The sequence below is a fragment of the Rhipicephalus microplus genome, chromosome X, assembly GCF_043290135.1.
Source record: "Rhipicephalus microplus isolate Deutch F79 chromosome X, USDA_Rmic, whole genome shotgun sequence".
In the NCBI taxonomy this organism is placed as follows: Eukaryota; Metazoa; Arthropoda; class Arachnida; order Ixodida; family Ixodidae; genus Rhipicephalus; species Rhipicephalus microplus.
In genome coordinates this window covers 104,654,633-104,670,516 of record NC_134710.1, presented here as the reverse complement: position 1 = coordinate 104,670,516, position 15,884 = coordinate 104,654,633, and the positions used below count along the sequence as shown (strand labels likewise).

The following is a 15,884-nucleotide window of genomic DNA, read 5'->3' as shown; positions in this document are numbered from 1 at the left end:
CAGCAAAATAACTGACACCTGCACATGTGGGAACGAGCGCCTGCATACAGAAGGATCGTGATTATGATTTGACATCCGTAATTACACCTGCTGATGATCGCCGATGCCTCGGTCGGCAACACTATTTTGTTCATGTATCCGACAAATGGCATTCAGCCCTCTGACTTGCAGACGGACCACGAGCAAAAAAAGAGACACGATGTCATTCACTGGCATCTTTTTGATAAGATACATGGAATGGAAAGCGGGCAACGATATTAAAGGAGCCATGTAACACTTTTCCAAGTAGCCATATAATGAACTCGCTGCCACCGCAATTTTTTTTTTAGAATTCGTCCCGCAGAAGCGGAGTTACAAAGATTGGTCGCACGCTGCAATAGCATTTCCTCTTGTCTCGTTCCAACGAAGGCGCTGAACCTAAGCAAGGAGGGATGCATGGCACGGGAGAAGGAAATATGTCACGCGCCTCTCATAACCTCAAGGACTTTCTCTCCATTTTTTTTCTTTAAATGGTCGGCTTTTCAGTGTGATCACGCGAGCATGCATGGATAAGTCGCGGCCTCTCACGGCGGCCCCCAAAACGACCGAGTGTGCCATGCTCAAATCAGCCAATAGATGATATTTGGCCTGTGACGCAGGGATTTCGGAGTCGGTAGCGTCATTTGTCGAGAAAATAGAAAATGATTTTTTAAGCAGATTTTGAGAATTTATTGTAAATTCTAGGCTGTGTGCTGCGCTATAATGTTTGGCTCGCGTGTACTCGGGAGCCTCGACTTCCAAACAACATCGTTTTCTGACCATGATCAAACAGTGTTGCAGGACTCCCTTAAAACAAAAATATCAGCCGAAGCGTTTTGCTTCAAACTCGGTAGCGTCGTAATGTTGCGGTGTTCTCTACAATAAGTTCGGCACATGTGAACCAACAGATGATTTGTACTGTTATCAGATGTTGGTTTGGGCCAAATTCAAAAACTTTTTTCAAAAGACTCTCATGTTTCAAACCAGGAAAGAGTTTAGCTTTTCTTTTCCGTCACCAGCAAAAAAAGTCAAGAAAAATGTTATTAAAATAAGTGTTAAAAATGTTCGGGTGCGACGGAGAATCAAACCCCCGCTGTCTGCGAGGCACACATCGTTTCTACGACAGAGGAGCAACATTTATTGAAACTATTTCAGTAAAAAAACATCCAATGAATGTCATAATTTAAGGAGTTTGCTTAACGTAAGTAATATTTCGTGGAAGAAGCGCACAAAATCGCCCCAGGCGTCCAAACATCTGAATACACAACGAATGGGTGTTTTAAAGGCCCACTCAAAAGCACTCATACATAGTTATACATCATTGTGAGGAAAGTCATCAACCAAGGCAACAGCTGCGTAGGTTCACATGTTGCCTTTCGGAACCTTACTGAGCTCTTCGCTGATTTGCGAAAGGAAGAAATATAGCGTAGTGAGCCCTTAGCAACTGCATTTACAGTAGGCATTCCAGTTCACTTTGAAACGGTCAATGGTACGCGCACGGTCGTTCGTGTCCTTACGGCATGGGTCGAGGCATGTGCCGAGAACCGAACCCAAGCTATGGTAATTCAGATGGCGATGCGCGTGGCGCCCGGTCACGCTATCACGTTCTACTTTTGAAGGCGAAGTTCAAGCGTCCTCCAAGGTTTTAAAACTTCGAGTGAACACCTTTTTCTGAGACACCTGAAGGGTTGAAAGTTATGACGATCAGCAAAGCTGTGAAGACGCAGTGGCTAAGGTAAACAGTTGTGAAGCGTGCCAAGATTTGCGAACTCTTTAAAGCCGGGCTTCTATTTTTCTGCTGCCAATAGTGATACAAAGCCAACTGCGTTTTGTTTAGTATTGTAAAAGAACTGAAAACCGGGAAATATTTTGGGGTGCAGTTTTGGTTTCCTGTTGTGCGTACTATACCTTCCATAGCAAGTATACAGAGACAGACGTCACCATACTCTTGTCGCATTAGGTCCATGCTCGGTGAACAGCTGACTAGCGCGTGCGGACGCACCACGAGGTACTGTTGCTTAGAGGGAGTGTTTCTTACCCAGTTACGAAAAGAGGAAATTTGTAGTGCACGCGACTTTTTAGGAAGTTGACCTATAGAATTGAAACGCGTGACCGTCGATAGGTGTCACAGTAGAAATACTACGTTAATTACGCTTGTATCCGGCCAACACGGAATGTCAAGGGCCAACAAATGAAGTTTGCAGGAATACCCGGCTGTCGCTTATTTTCTGTCAGATACCCACGTTAAAAAGTGATTTTTTTTTTGCTTTCCTAGCACAGTTGCGAGTGTGAACCTCACACTTTTACTTTTTAATGTTCACTAAAGTGTTTTTTTTGGAATTTTGAGGCTAAATTGAGAGAGAGAGAGAGAGAGAGAGAGAGAGAACTTTTATTTGAGCAAGCGCACTGTGCGCCCAAGGTGGGCGGCCTCCTTATTCTAGGTACCACAAGCCTTCGCCATCTCCTGCACCAATTGAACCAGGCTTTACTGACTGTCCAGGCCTGGGTACGATAAATTGGCCTCCCACTGCTCTTTGATAAGTGTAGTGGTTCCAAAGCTTTGACTAGGGAAGAGACAGTAACACCTACTCAGTGGCGCTAACACCTATACATTCACGGTACGCTACTACACCGCATCTCACCAACTGAGCACTCGTACATCTGCGAGTACTGCGATGTCCCGGACACCCTATGCCATATGGTATGAAGATCAAAAATACAATTTTCATCACTGTAAAATACTTATCTTAAGAGCCGCAAATTATGTGAGCTGTTCTCTCGTAAAAACAACCACCGCTTTACATTCGTCGTATAAGAGCTAGGACGACAATCAGCTGTTTTTAGTCAGAAATGAAAGTAGAGGGTCTATTATGCTTACGCACATACGAAAAATAGACCATTAAAGAATATCTCTGTTCAAACTGGGCCACGAGATCGAGCTGAGTCACCGCCTGGTGGCGAATGGCCAAAACGAAGAAGTGTGGACAAGGCCTCCAAGATAAGGGACGCGTCCGCCATCTTGGAGGCCATAGTGTATATTGGTCCTTGCGTCGTCTGCTAGCCACATCGCGTTGTTATGTACGTGCCTCCGTGTGTGCGCGTATGTCATGCAAGTTCTCAAAGTGTGGTTTGTCCGGTCATGTCAGCGCGAGTGTAACTGTTTATACGTATGTCTGAAACGACGTCGTAAGCATTTGGTCTTGCTCGGCTGCTAATCTATTGTAATAAGATCAGCGAGTGCAACTTTCTAGAGTGCTGTTTATTGTCGTCGTACCGTTTATTCACCGAAATAATTTCAGAGTGCGTGCCCATTTCTGTTTCAAGCACATCGTAAAATGCTCTTGGCATCCTCCCAAACAAAAGGACTATTAAATGCTGTGTGAATGAAGCGTTTTATAGCAACTTGGTTGTAAAAAAAAAAGGGGGGGGGGCTCTAGTCTGTAGGCCATGCACTTGCGCGCTGTTGGTAGGTGTACAACTACGCCACTGTAGTTTGTCGATCAAGTGAGGATCCTTAGTTGTGTTTATCTGGCCGTGGTACCACTATAGTCTGGTACAACTTTAGAAGGCAGCGGCATTTTCCCCTCAAACGCGGATGCACACGTGCCTCTGCCGATAGGCGCGCACTTCAGGTGACGTCATGAGCCGGACGTCCGGTGACCCTTCCGACGGAGAACATGCTGCCTTCGTTGTTTCCAGCTCAGCACGCAAACGAAAGATTTCTCCCGAACGACCAATATCTCCCAAAGGACCGATTGTTGGCAGCAGTGTGATAAGGTAGCTGAAGGTCTAGCTGCCTGAAATGAGCATTTTGAGCTCTCCAATGATAATCAGGGAGCAATAGTGCTTCAGTTCAGATATGCCAGCATTGAAATGTGTTTCGATGCCACTTCACAAATCGAGCATGATGTATGAAGGACGTTACTGATTGGCATGTGCGATCCGGCATGTGCTGTAGCATGTCCATCATTACAGTTTTACTAAAGCACTCGTCACAATACACAAATCTTATTTATACCGACAAATACGTGTTTTAGAAGTAGTCACATTTTTTTTGCGGGATTATTTTAGTCACGGAGCGAATTGGCTGCTGCGCTTCGGCGCTTTGGGCGGGGCCTCTCCTGTCTTCGAAAGTTGTACCCGGCTATACATAGAAATATTACTATCACATAAACTGTTAGACTTCGGTACTTACACTGTACTTGAAACAGAGTTACCGTGCACAACCGTGTACTTAGATTTAAGAACGCTTTGAAGAGCGCAGACGTTGAAAATATATTCAGATGGCATGCTTCATATATAATGTCTTATGACTTCACTGAAAAGTTTATCTTTTTTGCATTGGCTTCATACTTTGTGTGGCGTTGTTAGTGACCGACGGAAGGCAGTGGACATTTCTTGTTTGACAAAAAAAAAAACATGGTCGTCCCATTAACCAGGCTTTTGTTGTATCACCGTCATGGACGCAATCTATCGATGAAAGATTTATGCTGAACTTTTATATAAGATTTTTATTAGTGCAAGAACATATGTGTACACGCGGTAAACACAGTGTAGCCCAAAGCGCCGTCAGCCACTAATCTTTCCTGACTATGCTTATCGACTGTCCCAAGTTTCATGGTGAACAGAATCATGAAAAAAAATCATATGTGTATAAGGTGCGAACTGTGGTACTGAACGAATCGCACAGATATGCGGGATTTCTACGATATTTCTTTCTCTCTTTTTTGTAATATTGTTACGAATAAATATAGCACCTGGTACTATATAAACTCTTTATTTAGGGCGAACTTGTGCCCGTAAACTCAAAGCTAAAAATGGTCAGCCAAGAATGCCTCTTACTCGCTGACTCCAACTTCGTTGGTCTCTTCTTCTGCCCCTCGAGTCTCGTGCCGGTCCCGTGGCGTAGCATCGTGGCGCGAGCAGGACGGCGTTCCATGGCGCGGCTTTCTTGCTACTTGCTTGGCGGCTTTTACGAACGCGAAATGTGGCAGCGTCTTCTGCGATGTTCGAGCTGTGGCATTAGTCCCCCTCCTAGCACGCATCGCCCCGATGCGTAGAGCCGGCTGACAGTTTCTAAACAATAGGACTTGTCCTTGTGTTAGACGACGTGAGTCAGTTCACTTGTTCAGTTTCTGTCGTAGTACGGTTTCATCCGTACTACATGTACAACTTCCGGGAGATTCCGGCGTCGTGTTGTGCATACTTGACCTTCAGGGATCACTTCGTAGTTTAATGGGCCTAGCTGACGAAGAACCCTGTAAGGGCCAAATTAGCGCCGCATAAGCTTTTCTGATAGGCCACGTGCACGTACAGGCGTCCAAACCCACACTTGGTCTCCAGGGGAGTACTGAACATCCCTTCGTCTTAGATTGTAACGGTGCGCGTCGACGTCCTGCTGTTGAATGATGCGGTTCCGTGCTAGTTGTCGCGCCTCTTCTGCCCTTTCTACATATTCGCTTATGTCAGGGTCCTCTTCATTCGTGCTGTTGACAGGCAGCATCGCGTCTAATGTTATTACTGTCTGACCATAAACAAGTTGAAATGGCGTGAAGTGGGTTGTCTCTTGTACTGCGGTATTGTATGCAAATGTAGCATACGGTAATATGGTGTCCCATGTCCGATGCTCGACGTCCACATAATCGCGATCATGTCAGCAAGCGTCCTGTTCAGCCTTTCAGTTAACCCGTTAGTTTGCGGATGGTATGCGGTAGTTCTTCTGTGGTCGGTGTGCGTTAGCTTCATGACAGACTGTACTAGCCTGGCAGTGAACGCAGTTCCTTTGTCAGTTATAAGGACTTTAGGTGCGCCATGTCGCAGCACTATCTGGGTCACAAAAAACTGAGCCACTTAAGTTGCCGTTCCTTTTGTGAGAGATGACGTCTCGGCATACCGGGTCATGTAGTCGGTTGCTACAACAATCCAGCGCTTTCCAAACGATGACATAGGAAATGGTCCTAGCAAATCCATTCCGACCTGCTCAAACGGGACTTTCGGTGGCTCTATCGGTTTCAAAAGACCTGCTGGCTTTAGAGGTGGTACTTTGCGTGTTTGGCATTCTCGACATGATCTTACGTAATGCTGTACTGAATCCATCAATTTTGGCCAGTAATATCTCCGGCGGATTCTTGCCAAAGTCCTACTAATGCCCAAGTGACCTGCCGATGGGTCATCATGACACGCTTCTAAAATTTCCGCTCGCCGTGAGGATGGTATCAGCAGTAGGAACGTTTCACCGGTTTGTTGAAAGTTTCTCTTATAGAGAACGTTGTTGCGGAGGACGTAGGAACGTAGTCCACGGACGAAAACTCGCGGTACTTCGACTTGCTGCCCCTCTAAGTATTGAATGAAGAGAAGTAATTCTGGGTCCATTCGCTGATCATGAGCCATCTCCGACACATTCACAGCTCCAAGAAACGCGGAGTCTTGTTCATGCTCAGGAGACGAGGTCTGGACTGGTGCTCGTGACAAGCAGTCCGCGTCATTGTGCTTGTGGCCAGACTTGTAGACTACGGTGATGTCATATTCTTGTAGACGCAGGCTCCATCTAGCAAGTCTTCCGGAAGGATCCTTGAGGTTCGCAACCCAGCACAATGAATGATGGTCACTGATGGCTCGGAATGGTCTACCGTATAAATATGGACGGAACTTACTGATGGCCCATATAACTGCGAGAAATTACTTTTCCGTAGCTGAATAATTATACTCAGCTTTTGACAGAGTGCGGCTTGCATAAGCAATAACTTTTTCTTCCCCGTTCTGCCATTGAACAAGAATAGAACCGAGGCCAACGTTGCTGGCGTCCGTATGAATGCCTGTTTTGGCATCTTCGTCAAAATGAGCGAGTATGGGAGGTGACTGCAAACGCCGTCGTAACTCAGAGAAGGCGTCTTCTTGCTCTTGGTGCCAGATAAATGGTACACCTTCCTTCGTAAGCCGTGTCAGTGGTTCCGCAATCTTGGAGAAGTTCTCAACGAAGCGCCTATAGTAGGCACAAAGCCCCAGGAAACGTCGCATAGCTTTTTTGTCTCTTGGCCTTGGGAAATTTTCAACCGCAGCGATTTTATCCGGATCTGGGCGGACACCGTGAGAACTGACAATGTGCCCGAGGAACCGAAGCTCCCGGAATCCAAAGTGGCACTTTTCGGGTTTGATCGTAAGTGCAGCCATACGAATAGCGTCCAGTACCATTCTCAATCTCTGTACGTGCTGCTCGAACGTAGTGGAAAAAATTACTACGTCATCAAGATAGACAAGACATGACTGCCATTTGAGGCTGGAGAGCACAGTGTCCATCATCCTCTGGAAGGTAGCGGGAGCAGAACACAAACCAAATGGGAGTATTTTGAACTCGTAGAGTCCGTCGGGTGTCACAAACGCCGTCTTTTCCCGATCTCGTTCGTCGACTTCTATTTGCCAGTACCCGCTCTTTAGATCCAACGATGAAAAAAAGTGAGCATTGCGCAGTTTATCCAACGTATCGTCGACTCGTCGGAGGGGGTACACGTCTCGCTTCGTGACGAGGTTGAGTTTTCTGTAATCAACACAGAACCGCATGGTGTTGTCCTTCTTCTTCACCAGTACTACCGGCGATGCCCATGGGCATTTGGAGGGCTGTATGACATCGTCGTCGAGCATCTGCTGTACTTGCTTCTTTATTGCCTCCCTTTCTTTCGGGGCTACTCGGTATGGATGCTGACATACTGGTCTAACATGCCCTTCGATTACAATTCGGTGCTTTGCTACAGGTGTACGTCCGACTTTCGATGAAGAGGAAAAACACTCTGCGAATTCCTTGATCAACTCCACAATCTGGTCTTTCTGCAGAGATGAAAGCTCTCGGTCAATATCTATTTTCTCGAGGACACTGTCCACTGTTGAGGGCGTTGTGGGTACTTTTTCTATGGTGCAAACATCTGAGACTTGTACGTAGTCATGAAGTGATGCTTTGGCTGCTCCCTTCGCCACATGCTGTACCTCGTTGGTAAAGTTAGTCAATAGCACATCAGTATATCCGTTCCGCAGGTTCACTAGACCTCTCGCCACGCGTATCCCCTTTGTGAGTAGCAGTTCGATATTTCCATCAGCTAGTCCGGCATATTCACGAAAAACGTCGCTTTTCACAGAAACCGTCACGCTGCTACGTGGCGGTACTGTCACACCTTCATCCACAGTACGAAGAGACGAAACAATTGGTTGCTCCGCATGACACACGGCAACAGCGTTCTCTGTAGAGAAAGAAACTTGGGATTTCTGCAAGTCGATGATGGCACTGTTCGCTTGCAGGAAGTCCATGCCCAGAATTGCCTCACGGGAACATTCGGGGAGAACAATAAAACTGCAGACGTACACATGGCCTCTTATTCCCACTCTCGCTGTGCACATTCCTATGGGGCTGACTAAATGCCCTCCGGCGGTGCGTATATGCGGTCCGGTCCAATGAGTGAGCACTTTCTTCAGCTTCTTTGCGAGCATGCTACTTATTACTGAGTAGTCTGCACCTGTGTCTATTAACGCTATGGTTTCGACGTCGTAGATTCTGACTTGTAGCTCGGATGTCACGTCACCATTACTGCGCTTGTCCGTCATTGTGTCAGTGTCGTCGTCTGATGCGGTTAGCGATGGAGGGTTTGCAGTTTTCCGAAAATCAGCGGCCCTGCCTCCACAGGTCGCTGGTTCTAGTTTTCCCGTCGAGGGCTTGGTGAACGACGCCTCGGGAAAGTAGATGATGGGTGTGGACTCGGCGACCTATTGCGCATTGGTGCAATCGACCGCGATTCATGTCGCTGAGTGTTTGGATATGCATAGCGCGAAGATAAATATTCTTCGATTTCGTAAGGGCGCTCACCGTTACGAGGGCAGGATGCATTCACTGGGAAGCCACGTAGCCCGACCCGACGGTAATGGCATGTCCGATAAAGATGACCTGCCTCCCCACAGTGGTAGCAGAGGGCCCGCCGGTCTGCCGTGCGCCATACATCACTTTTGCAGGGTCTCGCTTCTGGCATCGGCGGTGGCGCACTGCGAGGAAAGGTCGGTGGCATAACGGGAGCTTGTGCAAAGCTCGGGCGTCTCATGTCTTGCCGTACGGCTTACGCGTACGACAGCTGTGGCTGAGGTTCCGGTTGCGTGTGGTGTGGCACCTGAGGCTGCGGTTGAATAATTGCTTGCCGCACTTCTTCACGTACAACGTCCGCGATTGAGGGCATCGCTGAAGGACTTTGGGGGAGTTGCAGTTTCTGGAGCTCCTCCTTAACAATAGCCCTCACCATTTCCCGGAGGACGTCAACGTTGGTGGGGAGGGTTGTTGACTCCGCCCTGACTGAAGAGACGCTTCTCTGTTGTACAGTCGCGCACGTTGTTGTAGTGTCCTTTCCATGGTCGTTGCCTCGGACCGGAACTCCGCCACAGTTCGCGGTGGATTACGCACCAGGCCTGCAAAAATCTCTTCTTTTACTCCGCGCATTAAGTGCCGCAACTTCTTCTCCTCGGCCATGTTTTGGTCGGCTTGGCGGAAGAGCCGCGACATGTCTTCTAAGTACATGGCCACGCTCTCGTTATTCCGTTGGTTCCTTGCCTGAAGAGCAGCCTCTGCCTTCTCTTTGCGGTCCATGTTCGAATAGGTTGCCATTAGCTCTCGTCGGAAGTCGTCCCACGACAGCAAGGACGCTTCGTGGTTCTCAAACCACGTACGTGCCGAATCTTGCAGGGCGACGTAAACGTAACGAAGTTTTCGGGCTTCGTCCCAACCATTCAATCGTGCAACGCGCTCGAAGCTTTCAAGCCAGTCCTCGGCATCTTCAAAGGTCTCACCGTGGAAGACCTCTGGTGTACGTGGCGAATCCACAATGAGGTGAGATGGAGATGGCATCGACTGGGTGGCCATCGCAGTGACGCTTGTGCTTGAGGTCTCGACAGGTCTTGATGGGTCAATTAGGGGGCCAAACTCGGGCTGCTCACCACGTAGTCGGCGACTCGTGCGTTGGTGCACAGGTGTCAATTCTGCTGGCTGCAATCTTCTGAGATCTGGGCTTCTCTCCCTTGCCTGTGGTGGGCTTGGAATCATACCCAGCACGTCCACCAGATTGTTACGAATAAATATAGCACCTGGTACTATATAAACTCTTTATTTAGGGCGAACTTGTGCCCGTAAACTCAAAGCTAAAAATGGTCAGCCAAGAATTCCTCTTGCTCGCTGACTCCAACTTCGTCGGTCTCTTCCTCTGCCCCTCGAGTCTCGTGCCGGTCCCGTGGCGTAGCATCGTGGCGCGAGCAGGACGGCGTTCCATGGCGCGGCTTTCTTGCTACTTGCTTGGCGGCTTTTACGAACGCGAATTGTGGCAGCGTCTTCTGCGATGTTCGAGCTGTGGCAATATATATGATTGATTGATATATGTGGTTTTAACGTCCCAAAATCACCATAAGATTATGAGAGACGCCGTAGTGGAGGGCTCCGGAAATTTCGACCACCTGGGGTTCTCTAACGTGCACCCAAATTTGAGCACACGGGCCTACAGCATTACCGCCTCCATAGGAAATGCAGCCGCCGCAGCCGGGATTCGATCCTGCGTTTTGCGGGTCAGCAGCCGAGTACCTTAGCCACTAGACCACCGCAGCGGGGCAATATGTAGATGGTAAAGATGTGAAAAAGTAGTTCAGCCCCGCTACAGCAGTGTGTAGCAGGCGGAACACAAGCTTAACACGTACAAACCACGCAGCAAATGCGTGATTTAGTGCGAAATCGTGAAGAGAGTCGCTCAGGAAGAGCATCCCTATGAAAGGCAGAATGTGCTTTACTCGCGGGTAATGTTACCGTTGCATAGGCGTCGTGCACCGATTCAGTAGGGAAGAGCGCAGATATTAACAGTAAACTGTTGTCAATGCCTTTTATTCGCCCGCAATCTGCTGAGACCACACGCAAAGAGGCGCCGCTGCGTGTGTTTGTATACGCGCCACTGACCCCCTACCCACACTTGCGCTGGAACGGTGCTGACACCTATAGTCTGATCTTGCCGCGTATAAAATTCCGCCACTCGCCGATGAACGCCATTTTTCTATGCATAGCTTGTGACGTAATGTGTTGCCAGGAGCGGTGATGTCTGCATGCCACCAAATCGGTCACCTTATACCAAGCGAGATCAGTGTGTTGCTGCTGCGCCATGATGACATTCTTGCGGCTGGTGCAAATCATTCGATTGCAATGGTTAGATGAACAAAACCTAAATATCTCGACTGTACACTCACCTGACCCCATGGCAGAACAAAATCGCTCACCGGAATGCACACGTTCGCGCAACTAGCTGCTTGTTACTTCACGAAATGCTAGCACGCATGTGTTGCCCACTTCTCAGGCCTTTCCTGCGTTTATAAATATGATCAATTATAAATTAGGTACGCGACCAAATCGCAAAACTTTCGCCAGCTTGTTTGCCAACGCAGAAAGATTGACACACATAACATGGATCATGATCGAAAATTGGGCGTCTTGGTCCCCTTGATATAACAGGCATGGGGGTTGGCTCTGGTCTAATTAAAGCTTTCTTTTCAAACTATTTCGAGAGCTTATATATGTGTTGGGATATTTTGAGCAGTGTAAGCCTTCACTTTCTTTTTCATCTAAACCATTCCTCAACGTAGGGTAGCAAAACGTACGCGCATGTCACGGATTATCATAAATTTCCTTCTCCTATGCCAGCAATTCTGAGTGAAGTCACAGCCCGCATAAATAGAAATGGTGCAGATTTCATGCATACGACTTCAATGCAGCTCACTTATACACCAGCTATTATCCAAAGCTCTCATCATGGTGACATGATGAGAGCTTTGAATGGCTTGCACTGACGTCACTGAAACCACATGGTGGGACACAAGGTTCGTGACGTCGCGTGATAACATTATCATGGCATCACTTGCGATTTCTTTAGTTATTGGTACATGGCCAATAATATTCTGGCGGCGTTATCATATCGAAGCAGGTTAAGTGCAGTGTGATTTTGCAGCCTTTACATCATCATAGCCATCATGTTGGTGAATCAGTATGATAAGAAGTTGTGTACACGATATCACGCGCATGCTATCTATACTACCATAAACTTGTGAACCTGTCACAAAAGAGCACTTAAACAGAACCCACGCGACCGCATGTTAGAGCTAGCGCCGATGTACAAACGCCCGGGCGCGAAAAACGTAGATCACTGACTCGCCACTGACACGGATGCAGCGCATGCCGCGACAGACACCACCTCGTGCTTTCTCACGTACTGTGAACGGGTGACTCGATCCAATGTTCTAGAGTCCAGGAAGTAGCGGAAATGAGCATGCGGAAACGAAGAAAACAGGGATAATAGTAACTGTTCAGGATTTATGTCCTAAAATTACGGTACGATTGTGAGAGACGCCCTATAGAACACGGGAGCTCTGGAAATTTCTGACCATCTGGTGTTCTTAAAGTTCTCCCAGGGGGTTTCTGGCTATAGGTACGTCAGCCTCTGCAATAAGCACAGCGTCTGCACAAGGTCTGTGTTGCGATCGCGGGGCGTGGCAAAAACTCGTGACAATTATGCACACATTTCAATAGACATAAAAACAGACTTTTATTCCGTGTACGGTGGAGTAATAAAATACTAAAATAGCAGGAAATGACATGAATATGCAATGAGTATGAAATAAGATGCCAGCTAGAACGGTATGGCAAAACGGAGGCGCCATGAACAACAATGATGCATTAAACACTGCCACTAGACTAAGTCTGCGACCGTCTCAATCCCGTAGCTCGTCTAAATCACACAGTAAGTATGGATGGACAGTTCTTTTTTTGCCTTAACGTTCTTTTTGAAGTGGCTTGATTTTGTCGTTGCCATCTTGAAGTTTCATCAGCATCTTGCTCTGTGGCTACCCACTCGTCGTCGCGTTCTGTACAGCCAAGGTTCACTACTCCACGGAAGGCGCCGGCACGATCCGGCGCACCGGATGCGCTAGCTGCCACGCTAGAAACCTGTGATACCAATCACGCAGCTTGTTGAACACACCAATGTGCATGCAGGTTAAGCCTACAATGGCGTAATACAGCATGAAGACAGCACTAACCCAAGATGAAATGTTCCACTGATGCTCATTAGACACCAATGACTGCACAATCCAACTGACACAAGTTGCCGTGAACATTATCATCAAGGCAAAGACTAAAAGGTCGCACAGCAGCGCTGGCCACAGCCCTCCATCACTCTGAGAAAGATAGTCAAAGAATCTAAGCACGCTGAGAGGTAGGACCACCACAGGGAAGCGCTCACTGCAAAATTCGCAGACGTCCACGTTTTGATAGTTAAGCCAATGCTCGAGGCAACGCGCATGCATGAAGCCCATGGTGCCAGAGCAGCGGCAAAGTGACAAAAGCGGTTGTGTTTCTTGGTGGCCTTCAAGACAGATCCGGCACTCGTTATCGCTGCTTCTCTCCTCGGAGCTGCTAGTGGGCGTATCGGGTGAGGTGGTGTGATCCACGGGGTGACCCTCTAAATCGCTTACTGATTCAAGGGTTGACAGTGAAGGCGCTTTATCGTCCTTGGGCCGTGCAACGCCACCGTCTCCGCCATTTAGGCTTGAGGTAGGTGGCTCGACTATCGCAGTTGATGTTGAAGACTCGGTGACATTACTGAAGTGCTGGCCATGGAGAGCACTACGACCCTCGGGGCACTGCGAAGAGGAAGGCAAAGACGACGGCACGTGGCGGCTCTCCTCTTCACTGGACGCTGGAACATGATCAGTAATAGCGGTGGTACAAGTCACTCGCTGTATTCATGCTTTACCATGAAAAGACGAGCAGTGGTCATGGTGCTTACCTGATGGCAGGGAAGTTCTGCTTGAGTCCTCATCCGGATTATTCTTGTAGTCATTGGGCATAGTGTTGTGCTTCTGCTCGCAAGCGTTATGCAAGCACACACGAGACAGCTGGTAATTCTCTTTATACTGGTCTCTTGCTTTTTTCCGAAGTGCAATGTAATCCGATTATGAATGACTGTTCATTCGCGATTGCCTGCTTGGTGATTCGTTAACTCGGCATATCTTGGAACCTTACCTAAAGTAACTGCGCGATGAACAATGTGCAGCATGGTGTACGCGGAGTGCATATGCACGCGAAGCGAATATTCCGTTCAACGCGCACTCTACTTAGCCAATTTTACACCCATGTATATCTGAACACGTTCTGAGAGGTTTTAAGTAGCAGCAGTTGTGACACAAGGAACTACATGATTCATTGTCACGCAGTTTCGATGTCGTATCAGTGCCCTATACAATATTGCCGGTACCTGATTCCTGTCGACTTGGAGACAGGAGGCACAGAACACATGCATATTATTCGCAGAAAGTTGAGATAAGGGTGGCAGCATAAGCACATGACTGAAGGTTGAAGGTAATTTCAAAGTAGTAGCAAGGTATTACCACATGACCAAAAATTGAAGGTCACTTTGTAAAAAAAATGCAAAATGTGTTCGGCGAAAGCCTGTGGCCATTCGCCTGACAATGCCATGTCTTTTTTTTTCACTCTCTTTCAGCAATCATTGGATTGATGAGCCTGTGTAAGCAGGAAAGGCTACAGCCTTGGTTGTGCAACTGTTGCTATGCGCCACTGTGACATCTCCTTATTACTGATAGAGTGTGGGAGGGAAAGGCCACAGCTGGCACAGTTTCAGGGCACGTACGACCACGAGTATAAATTATTAAACGATTTCACTTAAAAAAAGGAAGAAAACGTAGTGCGTAAATTATCATAAGGCTATAATAAAACAAAGCACGTATGTTTCAAAAAGCTCTCCATGAGTGGTCACGAGCAAACATTTCACAAAAATTATACGAACATCATAAAAGCTCTGATCTTCAGGCTGTGATCTAAGTAAATAAACTGTAGTACCATCACCCTACTGCACAAATGTGAAATAATCGAAATCGTAAGTGGTATGAAAATATTTGGATTATCTTCACACAAATATGCTTTCGTATGCTCACGCTGAATTGCTTTTGGCAAACTTGTCCCATGTTGTTGGCAACTTGGCATGATGGCTGGCACACATCTGTATTGCCTTCCAAAACAAAACAAAGCTTCCTGTTCACAACGTGATCATTTTGCCTCATTATATTATTCTCTAACGTATACAGAATTCAAAAAGAGTGTGTTCGAGCACTTTTCAATACGGTATATCATTACCATATTTCAATTTTATTTTGAAAACGAATACAATTCACACGTTAAATTTTTATAATAAGAAGTCAAGTCCGGTGTTAAAAGAAAAGGTAGGAACTTTAAAACCTGGATAAAAACGCACATTTTTATGTGACTCACTATAAAAAAATTAGATTCTTGCCACATTTATTCTGTGCAAGAAATATCATGCACATGACCAACCCTCTTGAACGTATTTCATAAATCAGATACTGAGTTACGAACAAGTTGTGTACGATCGCTACGTAAACATTTCGCCAAAGATTGCTTGCGTGATAAATGAGTATTTCCTCTATTTTTCGTTTTTTTACTTCGCTGACAGTTTTATCACGTTCTAACCTAAACATTAGTGAAACTATATTTTATATATCAAAGCGCCAAACTCATGCTAACAAGCCCGACGGGAGAGCCATCGCACTACTAAAAGAACAAAGTTAACCACGCTCTAACGATTAAACGGATCGTAAAGAATATTGCTGTCGATCAGCCGGTGGCACGTTGATGCTGGTCTCCGATGGAGAGATGTGAATTCCAATACTTGGCCGAACTTTACATTTCGAATGAAGGCAGAGTATCCCTGATGACGGTGCTAAAGCCCATAAGCACTCGTACTTCACTCAGAATCACTACTTGAATTGTGGGATAGCACCCG

General features: G+C 47.0%; 1 protein-coding gene across 1 annotated transcript; it reads right to left on the bottom strand.

Annotated features, from left to right (window-relative positions):
• Positions 1 to 12,808: 12,808 nt before the first annotated feature.
• LOC142776936 (E3 ubiquitin-protein ligase MARCHF2-like) lies at positions 12,809 to 13,933 on the bottom strand. Its single transcript, XM_075881254.1, has 2 exons — positions 13,854 to 13,933; positions 12,809 to 13,763 (listed from the first exon to the last, which is right to left on the bottom strand). The coding sequence occupies exons 1-2, from the start codon at positions 13,912 to 13,914 to the stop codon at positions 12,949 to 12,951; spliced, it is 876 nt and encodes a 291-aa protein (XP_075737369.1). The 5' UTR covers positions 13,915 to 13,933; the 3' UTR covers positions 12,809 to 12,948.
• Between the last annotated feature and the right edge of the window lie 1,951 nt (positions 13,934 to 15,884).